At 43.3% G+C, this 13,651-nt stretch overlaps 2 protein-coding genes across 8 annotated transcripts; one reads left to right on the forward strand and one right to left on the reverse strand.

Moving 5' to 3' along the window:
• Positions 1-40: 40 nt before the first annotated feature.
• ftcdnl1 (formiminotransferase cyclodeaminase N-terminal like 1) lies at positions 41-13,188 on the forward strand. Of its 6 annotated transcripts, none has more exons than XM_045704419.2 (6): positions 41-160; positions 8,622-8,740; positions 8,886-8,981; positions 9,287-9,442; positions 11,755-11,943; positions 12,231-13,188. In XM_045704419.2, the coding sequence occupies exons 2-6, from the start codon at positions 8,626-8,628 to the stop codon at positions 12,668-12,670; spliced, it is 996 nt and encodes a 331-aa protein (XP_045560375.2). In that variant the 5' UTR covers positions 41-160; positions 8,622-8,625; the 3' UTR covers positions 12,671-13,188. The 6 variants fall into 6 exon arrangements, with proteins under 6 accessions (XP_045560375.2, XP_014019405.2, XP_045560376.2 ...); XM_014163930.3 differs by lacking the exon at positions 41-160 and adding an exon at positions 7,297-7,439; XM_045704420.2 differs by lacking the exon at positions 41-160 and adding an exon at positions 7,446-8,265.
• On the reverse strand, positions 1,687-7,057 carry c21h2orf69 (chromosome 21 C2orf69 homolog). Of its 2 annotated transcripts, XM_014163928.3 has the most exons (4): positions 6,696-7,057; positions 6,278-6,570; positions 5,129-5,358; positions 1,687-3,494 (listed from the first exon to the last, which is right to left on the reverse strand). In XM_014163928.3, the coding sequence occupies exons 2-4, from the start codon at positions 6,563-6,565 to the stop codon at positions 3,017-3,019; spliced, it is 996 nt and encodes a 331-aa protein (XP_014019403.1). In that variant the 5' UTR covers positions 6,566-6,570; positions 6,696-7,057; the 3' UTR covers positions 1,687-3,016. The 2 variants fall into 2 exon arrangements, with proteins under 2 accessions (XP_014019403.1, XP_014019402.2); XM_014163927.3 differs by having other exon boundaries at positions 6,278-7,057.
• Positions 13,189-13,651: the final 463 nt, after the last annotated feature.

Below are 13,651 nucleotides of genomic sequence, written 5' to 3' on the forward strand. Positions count from 1 at the left end.
CTGCACAAAGTCCTGAGTCTGTTTGTTTTTTTCTACATTTTGTCTTATCTCAGTGGGTTCCCTCAGGTGTGAAGACCACAAGAAACATTTGTGGACAACATCTGCAGAGACTGGTCTTTAAACAGAGGAACTACCAGTGGCCATAAACAATAGAACTAAGGTATGCCATCATCCGGGGCATTGTGCTGCCAAAAGCAAGTAAGCAATTATCTCCATTGTTCTGCCATCAACTGATGAGGAAACATTGCCTCCTAGTGCTGATGGCCATGTGTCCCATGTATTTTTTTCATACATAGAAAAAAAGCAAAATCACCTTAAAGTAATATCAAAACAAATAAGGAGTTGATTTCAGTTGATTTGGCAATGACATTGACACACATGCCCCTATCACTCCCATTGACTTTCAGTATGAGGATCCATCTAACATCAAGTTGTAAAATCCTGAACTTCCCCTGTAAGCTCCACTTAAAACTCATTCATTATCAATTGTGGATGCACAAGTTGTAAGGACTTAGCTAGCTACAGGTGTTTAATGACCGTATGTAGTAAATGATAAGTTAACATTGATTATAAAGTATGTGGACACCTTCAAATTAGTGGATTTGGCTATTTCACCACACGTTGCTGACAGGTGTTTGAAATTGAGCATACAACCATGCTATCCCCATAGACAAACATTGGCAGTATAATGGCCTTACTGAAGAGCTCAGTGACATTCAACGTGACATAGGATGCCACCTTTTCAACAAGTCGGTTTGTCAAATTTCTGCACTGCTAGAGCTGCCCCGGTCAACTGTAACTGCTGTTATTGTGAAGTGGAAACATCTAGAAGCAACAGCCGCGAAGTGTTTGTCAGGAGCTTCCTGAAATGTGTTTCCATGGCCGAGCAGCCGAACACAAGCCTAAGATCATGTGCAATGCCAAGCTTCGGCTGGAGTGGTGTAAAGCTCAATGCGCTTGATTGGACTCTGGAGCAGTGGAAACACGTTCTCTGGCGGGATGAATCACGCTTAACCATCTGGCAGTACAATGGGCTAATCTGGGTTTTGCAGATGCCAGAAGAACGCTATCTGCCGTAATGCATAGAGCCAACTGTAATGTTTGGTGGAGGAGGAATAATGGTCTGGGGCTGTTTTTCATGGTTCAGACTAGGCCCCTTAGTTCCAGTAAATGGAAATCTTAATGCTACATACAATGACATTCTAGACAATTTTGTGGCAACAGTTTGGGGAAGGCCCTTTACTGTTTCAGCATGACAATGCCCCCCCATGCAGAAATGGTTTGTCAAGATCGGTGTGGAAGAACTTGACTGGTCTGAATTGGAATGCCGACTGCGAGCCAGGCCTAATCGCTCAACATCAGTGCCCGACCTCACTAATGCTCCTGTGGCTGAATGGAAGCAAGTCCCGGCAGCAATGTTCCAACATCTAGTGGAAAGCCTTCCCAGAAAAGTGGAGGCTGTTATAGCAGCAAAGGGGGACCAACTCCATATTAATAACCATGATTTTGGAATGAGATGTTCGACTAGCAGGTGTCCACATACTTTTGGTCATATAGTGTACCTTAAAATGTATTTTGCATCATGATTGTTGTGTGCCAGACATGCATGCAGCTAGGTATAATCAACCATTTACAAATATAAAATGTGTTTATGACTGAAAGAACCACTATACACACACACACACACACATTCCAACAGTATTGTATCTTTTAAGAGTTGGTCATTTTTTTCTAAATTAGCAAATCATACAACAGCAGCTATGGAATAGCATGTCTTAAAAACAAAAACAGCATTTAAAAAAATGGAATGGCTATGAAGTAGAAAAGCACATTCATTGTATTTCAGTAGCCATTGAAACAATAGTCACCAGAAATCCAGCATGGTAGTGCAAAAGCAGCTCTATAAGCTTACCAAGAGATATCGCTCTAATCTATTAGAATACAGTATGAATGCTGAACATCAGCCTGCAAGATTCATTTAAGCTAACTTCCAACTCAAAGTCCATCACTGAACATAAATCAATTTACAAGAAGTTACAGGACATTCTGACCCAAGCAATATCAGGAAATTGAGTTGTTCCACACAAACACCACCAAGTGTTCCTTGGTGAAAGAGAGGCCCACTCCAAGTCACCACAGTATGTCACTTGACATCAAGACAATGTTCAATGGAAGGAGCTGCTGCATTTGAGGAATAGTCAACTTTTGCCACCGAAATATTGCAAGAAAATAAACTTTACTCAACCACACTGGACATTGGATCAAAGCTACTTTTTACGATCAATGTGTAATATTTCACAAAAAGGCAAGGTTACAATCAAGATAATCTGACAATTGACAGGTCTGGCTCTCGACCTTAAAGACATGCTCCGGAACTTTGGCGACTAGTAAGTACAGCATTTTTTTTTTTTTTTAAACCTCCCGCTTTGGGCTGGATGTTTCAGTGTAGTTCATACATGCATAATCTATGAGCAGAATTACTGTACTACCTAAATTAAACATGAAATCCCTAGTTAGAAAGTGACTTTACTGGAAGTTGTGCAGTGCCATTTCCCCAATTTTTTTCATGAAAGGTTTGATTTTGTGCTACATACTCTTTTTAAAAGGTGCATTCTGTCAAATGTTCACATGCAAATAGCCCTTATTCGGTACAATATGTAAACTTTGTCTATGATAAAGGCCAATCTAGTAGAAGTAAGGAAATAGATTGCTAGGACAAACGACTGAGGGGTGTCTAGATAAGGGCAATGCATTCCAATTGGAATCTGCATGCTTGGATTTTAAAGACAATTATATTTGAGCCCTTAGATCATGAAATGAGGTCTAGGAAGATAGGGACAGTGATAGATTGACTTCTGCACGAAAGGAAGAACCAAGAGGGATGAATGAGACTCAACTAGCTTTAGCCCCTTGCATTAAACCAGAAATTTGCAGATCGAATCAAGCTTTGCCAGTATTTTTTTTATTTTTTTTTTTACTTTGCATGCCAATAGACAATCAGGAATGAACAAACGCCTCAGAAATCCTGGATGATCCGGAAGTGGTTCTCGATGGACGCGGGCTCATCCTCAAAGTGCAGCTTCTGGCTGAGTCGGGCCCCTAGATCCTCAAGTTTCTTGACAAAGCGCCCATGCTCTCGGCCAACCCAGGCTCGCATTGGGTCACGCACCTCATACGGTGTCACGTGGGCGTGGACCGCAACCCCGCTGGCCGCTAGTTCCCCCAGCGCCCGTTTGTCAGTCACCCAGGTCTCGCTGCCTCCGGGGTGGCCACCGTCCAGCCAGTACATGTCTGAGAGGCGCTCCACAAATGGCCCCAGCTCCGGGTCAGCCCGCGCCCTCGCCAGCTCGTACACCATCTGGTTGAGTACCACGCAGCCTTTGCTGAAGCCCACCACGGCCAAGGAGAAACCCGGGGCGACTGTGTCGCCACCCCTTTGAAGCAGGAGGGGGTTAGGCAAGCCAGCTCGCTCCATGCCGTTGCTCAGCAGTGCCCTACAAATCAGTTATAATTGAGTCATTTGGCAGATTATCTAAAGCAATTTGAGACAACTGCATAAAGTTGAGACAACTGGATAAAAAAAATAAGTGCATTTGGAAAGTATTCAGACACCTTGACTTTCCCACATTTTGTAACGTTACAGCCTTAAAATCCATTTGAGATTTTTTTAAACAATCCTCAATCTACACACAATACCCCATAATGACAAAGTAAAAACAGGTTTAGAAATGTTTGTTAATTTATACAGAAATTATCACATTTACATAAGTATTCAGACTCAGTACTTTGTTGAAGCAACTTTGGCAGCAATTACAGCATCAAGTCTTCTTGGGTATTACGCTAGAAGCTTGGCACACCTGTATTTGGGGAGTTTCTCCCATTCTTCTCTGTAGATCCTCAAGCACTGCCAGGTTGGTTGGGGAGCGTCGCTGCACAGCCATTTCCAGGTCTCTCCAGAGACGTTCGATCAGGTTCCAGTCCAGGTTCTGGCTGGGCCACTCAAGGACATTCATCGACTTGTGCCAAAGCCACTCCTGCGTTGTCTTGGCTGTGTGCTTAGGGTTGTTGTCCTGTTGGAAGGTGAACCTTCACTCCAGTCTGAGGTCCTGAGTGCTCTGGAGCAGGTCTTCATCAAGGATCTCTGTACTTTATTCCATTCATCTTTCCCTCGATCCTGACTAGTCTCCCAGTCCCTGCTGCTGAAAAACATCCCCACAGTATGCTGCTGCCACCATGCTTCACTGTAGGGATGGTGCCAGGTTTCCTCCAGATGTGACGCTTGGCATTCAGGCCAAAGAGTTGAATCTAGGTTTCATCAGACCAGAGAAACTTGTTTCTCATGGTCTGAGTCTTTATGTGCCTTTTGGCAAACTCTAAGCGGGCTGTCATGTGCCTTTTTACTGGGGAGTGGCTTCCGTCTGGCCACTCTACCATAAAGGCCTGATTGGTGGAGTGCTGCAGAGATGGTTGTCCTTCTGGAAGGTTCTCCCATCTCCACAGTAGAACTCTGTCAGAGTGACCACCGGGTTCTTGGTCACCTTCCTGACCAAGGCCCTTCTCCCCCGATTGCTCAGTTTGGTCGGGCGGCCAGCTCTAGGACGAGTCTTGGTGGTTCAACATTTCTTCCATTTAAGAATGGAGGCCACTGTGTTCTTGGGGACCTTCAATGCTGCAGCAACTTTTTGGTATCTTTCCCCAGACCTGTGCCTCGACATAATCCAGTCTCGGAGCTCTACGGACAATTCCTTTTGACCTCATGGCTTGGTTTTTGCTTTGATGTCAACTTGGGGACCTTATAGACAGGTGTGTGCTTATCCAAATCATGTCCAATCAATTGAATTTACCACAGTTGGACAATCAAGTTCAATAAACATCTAAAGGATGATCAATAGAAACAGGACGCACCTGAGGACTATTTTGAGTCTCATAGTAAAGGGTCTGAATACTTATGTAAATAAGGTATTTAAAAAATCATATAAGCTTGCAAAAATGTCTAAACCTGTTTCCGCTTTGTCATTATGGGGTACAGTGTGTAGATTGAGGAAAAATAAACTTAACAAATGCACTGTAGGTAGGTAGTGTTAGTGACAATCACAGTGCTGGAATAAAACATTACAAGATGGGATACCTCAGGTGGCGAAATGCTCCGTAGTCAGGTGAGTGCTCGGGCGCTCCAAACAGGTTGCTTTCCACAAAGTTGTGATAGCAGCTGAACTTGTGCAGGTACATACGGGAGGCTCGGATCACCCACACGTGGCGGTCAGGGAAGCGGCGACCCAGGGTGAGAGCGACGTTCTCCAGGCTCCAGGACAGCCACTGCGCCCCCTCTGGCTGGAGCAACATCTCCTGCTGGAAGTTCTAGGGATGAGAGATGGACAGAGGAATAGTGGTGTACGAGATAGACGGGGAGGAGTGGGTTGGGTGGAGGCGGAGAGAGGTGGGGAAAAGGAGAGGTGGTCAGTGAAAAGGGAAATAGACAGACGGGGGTGAGAGTGGGGGAGATGGACAGAAGGGAAGGGGCCGAGGATGGAGCGAGAAAGATGGGGTGAGTCACCTGGCTTAAAGCAGCTTAAGAAGGGTTCATGTTTTTGTGCATCATGGCAACTAAATAACAACCGCATCAATTGGGAGATAAGACCTGTTCTGCAGTGTCATGCAGTTCGCCTAACAATGACCATGAACTAATTCTGAGAAAAAAAGGCTACCCCTTCCGTCAAGTCTCAAGTCTAACCTCATGTCTTTGGTCCTTGGGTGGAAGACAAACCTAGTTTTTAAACTATCCTCCTCCCAATGAAGTTTAACACATCAGGTGAAAGAGTGGTCCCTATGTGATCATGGTGTGGGGTTGCATACATAGACATTAAAGGGGTCGCATACAATGAACACATTCATTAACAATTGCTGAGCATCCCACTCGCGACATCCCGAGAATACTAACACTCCCTCGGAATTACTAAAACACACTTGGAATCATAACATTTTAGTAGGCTAGCCTGTTGGAACTCTTGGAATGGATGTTATTATTTGTGGGCAGGAGTATGTGAATTCGACACTCCACTTGAAATGTAATCAACCAACCATAGCTGTAACCAATTTCGCTAACAGGATTATAGGCTAGCTACGCAACGGCCTTTCACCCTTATGCTTGGCATCAATTGGCATACGTGTATAATGTTACCAACCTGCATAATGTCATGACAAATAGCTGAAATGTTTATTTGATGGCGAAATAAGTGATATTCAAATGTACCTGCATGAAAAAACCCACACCTCTCACCTGTATGTCTCCAGGGAAAAACACAACATGTGCACTGCGATCTTCGGCGTCTGAACCGCACCGTCCCTGTGACTCCGAAGTACTGAGTAGAAGCAAGTCGTTGACTCTGTCCGGTTCGCATCCCGGAATGTCGACCAGTCTCCGCAGTCGCGGCGGGCTCCCAGGGCGTGTTTCCTGGACTCCAGGCAGACAATGCTCTGGAGGCTCGAAGGACGATGAACCTGCTGCAGCGCTCATTGCTTTGGCTGCACAATGAAAGCCCGTTGCAACTCCACGAGCGGTTATCATGGGGGCTAAAACCGGATTAGTGTAGTTTAGACGCAAATGCATAGCCAGACACAGCATCCGAGACAGACATACGACAATGAACGTGCAAAACGATGCAATATCGACAAAATAGTCATAAACAACTTTCTACCTTATGTCGTTGTATATCCTCGTCAACATCGTTGTTTATCCTGGACGTTGATACTTTTGTCAGCCTGGGTGACGCAAAAGCTAGTACTGTTGTTGTCTTTGCATTTTGGTCCTCCACGTGTCGCTGTTTACCAAGGGCGTCAGCACTGGAACCTGCCCTCATCCGGTTCCGATGCGAAATACGAATTGCGCATGATCACAGAAAAGACCATACAATATGAATATGGGCAGAAACTGCTTCTCCAATAGAAAACCCCGATCACGCTTGAAGTAGACGAAGTCATGGTGTCTTGTAAGTGCTAAACGCATGCACTGAAACACGTCATCGGTTTTAACGGTCGTCTCGCGCCAAACTGCGCATGTGCAGACCGTGAAATCAAAGGCAGACCTTCAATACGTTGTTTTGGATAAAAACGTGTCAGTTTGTCACTTTCATGAGGTTGGCGGCCCGACTCTAGGTTGTGCTTTTAGATTTTGAGAAAATGGACAACTAAGGAAGAATTTGTCACTTCTCTAAATGACTTCTGAAACCCCAAACCCTGGCCTGGTCTGTTTTGCATGCCTTCCCGGAAGTCTCGCGATGTTGCCTCTCGGTTTATAATCTCAGTGGTTGAAGATTGAATTTACCACTAAACCCGGATTTTTTTTTTTTTTTTTTTTAAACCCGGAGGTGCAACATGGCGAGAGACTTCCGGGAACGCTTGCGAAGCAGACCAGGCCGGCGTTTGAGAAGTCAATAAGAGAAGTGACTAATTATTCCTTAGTTGTTACTTTTCACAAAATCTAAAGGCACAACCTAGATTTGAGCCAATGTTTTAAGTACTTGAACATCTTATTACGCTAACCTCGTGAAAGTGACAAACTGCCACGTTTTCATTTACATAAAAATAACTTTTGTATCGAAGTTGTGCCTTTGATTTGACAGCCTGCACCAGCGCAATTTAGCGCGAAACGACAGTTAGCCCAGATGATGTGTTTTTACGCATGAGTTTAGTTTAGCCGACATCGCCATTACATCGTTTATAAGTGTGATCGGGGATTTCTATGGTTTACACTAGTTACCACAGTCACCATGTCAAAATTGGCTGTCGTAAAAAAATCATGTAAACGAAAATGTGCTTTTTGGTATTAATTGAAGGTTAGTCATAAGGTTAGTAGTGTGGTTAGGATTAGGTTTAAAATCAGATTTTAACCAGAGAATTGTATAAATGGGCGGGGTTTATGACTTTGTGGCTGTGGTAACTAGTGACGACCGATTTCTATTGGAGAGGCACCTTCTGAATCACAGATTTTGCAAGGTGTATACATTTTTCGCTTTACAGTAGACACTTGATTGACTGTGTGTTGGCATTTTTCGTGGTTATTAGAACGCAAGTATGACATTATGGCTACATATCAGGCCCGCACGAGAGATGTTTAGCATGTCATGTTTTATATGTTAATGAATGCATTTATGAACTGCGCTTGCTTTCTAGTCTTGTGTAACTGTATTGGCCATGTTTGGATTTGTATCATTTTGGTTGATGACAACATTCAAAGTTAGAAGTGGGATATTCCTTTGACACAGATGCGTTTGTAATTTTTCTATAAAAAAAAAATGTACTCCATGTTTATGTTTGATATGTTGTTTATGTTATGATGGCGAGATATCACATACTTTTCGATCAACCAAGCTGCAGTTTGCCACGATGTTGTAGACATATTGACATTTTTGTGATGAAAATGTTACATTTCTCCATGAAGTTGTATTTAAATGGAGTAAAACAGATGGTTTTGAGAACTTTTCAAGCATCAGAATATAGTAGAGAGACCCAAGGAAATACAGTACAGTTGTTAAATAACTGGTGTTTAGCTACAATTTGTATCGGGTGAAATAGACCACTGCAAAATCAGCCTACCTAAAGTTCAGTGACATGGGTTCCTTCAGGGGGATGGCTCATAGTGCCATAGGCCAGCGTCTGGTCGCCTGCCTCCTCAATGTCTCAGAAGCCCGCAGGAAGGAATTGGTGGAAACAGTGGCCAGGGCAGCTGTATTTGACAGTAATGGTGAGTTACCACTAAAAATGTTTCATTGTTCACTGCATATACAGTAGTAACGTGGTGATAGGAGTGAAAAATAGTTATGATTTAACAAAATATCATGGTTTCTTCATGGATTTATGCATCTTTCCGATTGTATGCATCTTGTCAGGCGGACGGCGAGAAGGGACAACAGTGCTCAACATCTTTAATGACCAAGACTACAACCGGTCTGTCATCACCATCGTGGCCAGTATTGACTGCATCAGTGAGTCTCTGTCCTTTTTATTGGGGGAAAAACAACAACTACGCTAAGGGACATTTCCTACAGGCTTTGTTCAGGATCACAATGTTACAATAAATATGACAAGTACTTTGCAAAGGTCTTCATTATCCTCCGACAATCTTTTACTCTTATGAGGGGCAGTGGTATAGTAACTCCTGAACATGGCTGCCTAAACATTTTTCAAGCAGACCAGGAATTAAGCACCCTAATTTAACCAATAACTGAACCCTTATTTCACTTGTGTCATTCCAATAATAGAAGGCGTTGTCAATGTGTTTCTGTTGCAGAGGAGGCAGTGCTGTCTGCGTGTGAGCAGGCCTGTCGACTGATTGACATGAGTGCCTATGCAGGCGGCCACCCAACGATGGGCGCTGTGGACCTGGTGCCCCTCTACCCTCTGGGAGAGGAGGTGGGACTGGGGGACTGTGCCAAGGAAGCTAGAGGTGTGTGTGTGGTGTGCGTGTGCCTGCATGTATGTGTCTACACTTTAAAGCTTTGGCCCCCTCTTTCTCTCTTCTCAGTACATCATGTTGTATGCTGTATAAGTGTGCATTGTGCAGCACCTCATGCAGTGGTGTATGTACAGTGTCTTCAGAAAGTATTCATACCCCTTGACTTATTCCACATTTTGTTGTTAAAGCCTGAATTCAAAATGTATAACAAAAAAATTCTCACCCATTTACACACAATACCCGATTCACTAATTTGTTTGTAAACAGTTAACAATCTAATTGGCTACCACATGTTCTTGTCCAACTTTCAACAGAGTAGCTAGCAAGCAACAAGATATGCCAAATAACTCAGATTTGACCATTCAGACACAAATCACATTGTCAGGAGTCAGACCTCAAACCACTTACGACAGTGGTTTGAAATGTGGCTCAAAATATCAGATTCATGTACATTTTTGGCTGTTCAGCTTGCAGGAAAAGGAACTGATTCGAATCGGATATGCATGCATTTTTGAGTTGAGTCACTTCAAACTGCCAATGTGAACAAGGCTTTTGAGTTTTCCACATCTGGATTGTGCAACATTTGCCCATTTATTCTTTTCAAAATTCTTGTTACCATTTTCAGGTCTTGCCATAGATTTTCAAGTGAATTTTTTTTAAATTTAAATGTAATTTGTTTGTTTTTTAACCCTTTTTTTCTCCTCTTTTCGTGATATCCAATTAGTACAGTTTAAGTCGGAAGTTTACACACACCTTTGCCAACTACATTTAAACTCAGTTTTTCACAATTCCTGACATTTAATCCTAGTAAAAATTTGTTGTCTTAGGTCAGTTAGGATCACCACTTTATTTTAAGAATGTGAAATGTCAGAATAATAGTAGAGAGAATTGTTTATTTCAGCTTTTATTTCTTTCATCACATTCCCAGTGGGTCAGAAGTTTACGTAAACTCAATTAGTATTTGGTAGCATTGCCTTTCAATTCTTTAACTTGGGTCAAACGTTTCGGGTAGCCTTCCACAAGCTTCCCACAATAAGTTGGGTGAATTTTGGCCCATTCTTCCTGACAGAGCAAGTGTAACTGAGTCAGGTTTGTAGGCCTCTTTGCTCGCACACGCTTTTTCAGTTCTGCCCACACATTTTCTATAGGATGGAGGTCAGGGCTTTGTGATGCCCACTCCAATACTTTGACTTTGTTGTCCTTAAGCCATTTTGCCACAACTTTGGAAGTATGCTTGGGGCCGTTGTCCATTTGGAAGACCCATTTGCGACCAAGCTTTAACTTTCTGACTGATGTCTTGAGATGTTGCTTCAATATATCCTCATAATTTTCCTCCCTCATAACGCCATCTATTTTGTGAAATGCACCAGTCCCTCCTGCAGCAAAGCACCCCCACAACATGATGCTGCCACCCCTGTGCTTCAAGGTTGAGATGGTGTTCTTCGGCTTGCAAGCCTCCCCCTTTTTCCTCCAAACATAACAATGGTCATTATGGCCAAACAGTTCTATTTTTGTTTCATCAGACCAGAGGACATTTCTCCAAAAAGTACGATCTTTGTCCCCATGTGATATAGGACTCGTTTCACTGTGGATATAGATACTTTTGTACCTGTTTCCTCAAGCATCTTCACAAGGTCCTTTGCTGTTGTTGTGGGATTGATTTGCACTTTTCCCATCAAAGTACATTCATCTCTAGGAGACAGAACGTGACTCCTTCCTGAGCGTTATTACGGCTGCGTGGTCCCGTGGTGTTTATATTTGCGTACTATTGTTTGTACAGATGAATGTGGTACCTTCAGGCATTTGGAAATTGCGGAGGTCTTGTGGAGGTCTACCATTTTTTTTCTTCTGAGGTCTTGGCTGATTTTCTTTTGATTTTGCCATGATGTCAAGCAAAGAGGCTCTGAGTTTGAAGGTAGGCCTTGAAATACATCCACAGGTACACCTCCAATTGAGTCAAATTATGTCAATTAGCCTATCAGAAGCTTCTAAAGTCATGACACCATTTTCTGGAATTTCCCAAGCTGTTTAAAGGCACAGTCAACTTAGTGTATGTAAACTTCTGACCCACTGAAATTGTGACATAGTGAAATATAAGTGAAATAATCTGCTTGTAAACAATTTTGGAAAACTGACTTGTGTCTTGCAGAAAGTAGATGTCCTAACCACCTTGCTAAAACTATAGTTTGTTAACAAGAAATTTGTGGAGTGGTTGAAAAATGAATTTGAATGACTCCAACCTAAGTGTATGTAAACTTCCTACTTCAACTGTATGTGTTAACCCATCCTCTCACCCTGTCCAGCGGTGGCTGCTGGGCTGACTGAACGGGTCAGTGGCACCAGTGCTTTCTTCTTTGGCTGGGCAGACTCACCCCAGCACCGAGGCCTGGCGCAGAGACGCAAGGAGATGGGCTGGTTCAGGAAGAATCCAGACACAGGAGCCAGCCGACCAGACGTGGGGCCCCTGCCACAGAAACGATATGGCCTCACAGGTTAGCACTTGCTTAGGGCTTGGCGGTTGGTGGATCTCCTGTGCACGCAATTACTGAGAGGTGATTTTTAAAACATAGGGTTAGGCTAGATTGCATGTTTCATTCTGAGGACAGGCCCTCAGTGCCCCCACATTACACTCTCATGAATTATAGCACAGAGAGAGCGTACCCAGTAACCACTGATTGGACACATTTGAAAATAACCGCATCTCTGTACCTTTTTGTTCGCACCATCTTGTGACTTTTTGTTTGATCTTCTGACCTTTGACCCCACCTTTGCCATGCAGGCATCGGAGCTAGTCCCTACGTCATGAACTGCAACGTCACCATCGACACCCAGGACCTGGCTCTGGGGCGCAGCATCGCCATGTCGATTAGGGAGTCTACTCCTGGGGGGATACCGGGGGTGCAAGTGCTGGCCCTGCCACACGAGGGTGCCGTGGAGATGGCCTGCAATGTGGAGAGCATGAAGGGGAACCCTCCTAGCCAGGTTGGGGAGCGGGGCGAGCCGTGGCCCACCTTCAGTATTGGTGGGCAGCTATACTGCCACGCCCCAGCATCTCTTATCACAGCCAGGGTGGCAGAGCTGGCAGGATGGCAGGGGGTGGTCACTAAGGGCACGGCGCTGGTGGGGTTCACACCCCATGAGTGCAGAGGCCTGGCAGAGAGAGCTTTGTCATTGGGCATCGCTGAGTTTTGGAAAGAACTGCGCAGGTTACACATGTAACCTTCCAAACTTTACTACAAAACCTCAACGTTTTGTATTATTCAGGTTGATTGAACGAAGAATGTTAAAGGACATGCAAGCTATTATCGGCAAGGTTTACAGCATATGAATTGCGCAAATGCACGACTATTACACAACAGTTTTGAATCTGTGGGCTCTGGATTTGATGTAGCACATCTGAACAAGGATATTGTACAGATAATCTTATTTAGTGTGGTGATCATGGTTGAAAACATCAAAACCATAGACCTTAACTGTGATCATCTTAATATAAGTACTCAAGACACAAAGGGACAAATTACCAATTTAGAGTTGAGGTAATACTTTTTTGTAAATCATTTAACGATGTCAGTGGGATACTTATACAATTTATTTTGTTAAGTGTGCATATCTCAAGTCAGAATAATACTGAAAGTGCTGCAAAATGTTGCAATTTATTGCTCTATTAACAGGTTAATCCTTCTTTATTTGACATCTACTAATCTATAAAGAATAAACATGACTTTACTATAACTTTACTATTTTCGTATTATTGTTTATAATTCTACAAAAAAAAATATATATAATCATGAAATATATTAAAGGTGCGTTCTGTAACATTCTCATGTTCAAAACTGTAAAACTACCATTAACATTGGACTCAATGAGAGTAAAAAAAGCAGCTGTGTATCCAGACCAAAGTGTGTAGAGCGTCAGCCAGGAAAGTTCTGGCCACCTTCAGACAAACAAACGTGCACACTGTTTGGCATGGTAGAGTTCTTCGCCGAGACGTGTCAAAACGCATAGACATTTGTTTGCTCTGTCTATTTACGTCGTTATTGCCTTTTGTGATTGGATTTAAAATTACCATGTTGATAGAAATGGCTCACTCCAAAAGTGGTCAAGGACAGGGTTAAGTTTAGGGGTGGTGCTTAAGCTATTCAAGATAATATTTTCTAATGTCCACCACTTTGGAATTTGGGCGATGGTCAGGTCATTTCC

This window comes from Salmo salar, chromosome 21 (assembly GCF_965601325.2).
Source record: "Salmo salar chromosome 21, fSalSal1, whole genome shotgun sequence".
In the NCBI taxonomy this organism is placed as follows: Eukaryota; Metazoa; Chordata; class Actinopteri; order Salmoniformes; family Salmonidae; genus Salmo; species Salmo salar.

Bases quoted from the DNA above. Each gene is read 5' to 3' on its own strand.
- ftcdnl1 (XM_014163929.3), top strand. From the start codon at position 8,608: ATGGGTTCCTTCAGGGGGATGGCTCATAGTGCCATAGGCCAGCGTCTG. The intron at 8,741-8,885 runs GTGAGTTACCAC...GCATCTTGTCAG, and splicing joins AGCTGTATTTGACAGTAATG to GCGGACGGCGAGAAGGGACA. The intron at 11,944-12,230 runs GTTAGCACTTGC...TTTGCCATGCAG, and splicing joins GAAACGATATGGCCTCACAG to GCATCGGAGCTAGTCCCTAC.
- c21h2orf69 (XM_014163927.3), bottom strand. From the start codon at position 6,622: ATGCTGTGTCTGGCTATGCATTTGCGTCTAAACTACACTAATCCGGTT. The intron at 5,359-6,277 runs GTGAGAGGTGTG...TCTCATCCCTAG, and splicing joins TTTTCCCTGGAGACATACAG to AACTTCCAGCAGGAGATGTT. The intron at 3,495-5,128 runs GTATCCCATCTT...ACTGATTTGTAG, and splicing joins GGAGCATTTCGCCACCTGAG to GGCACTGCTGAGCAACGGCA.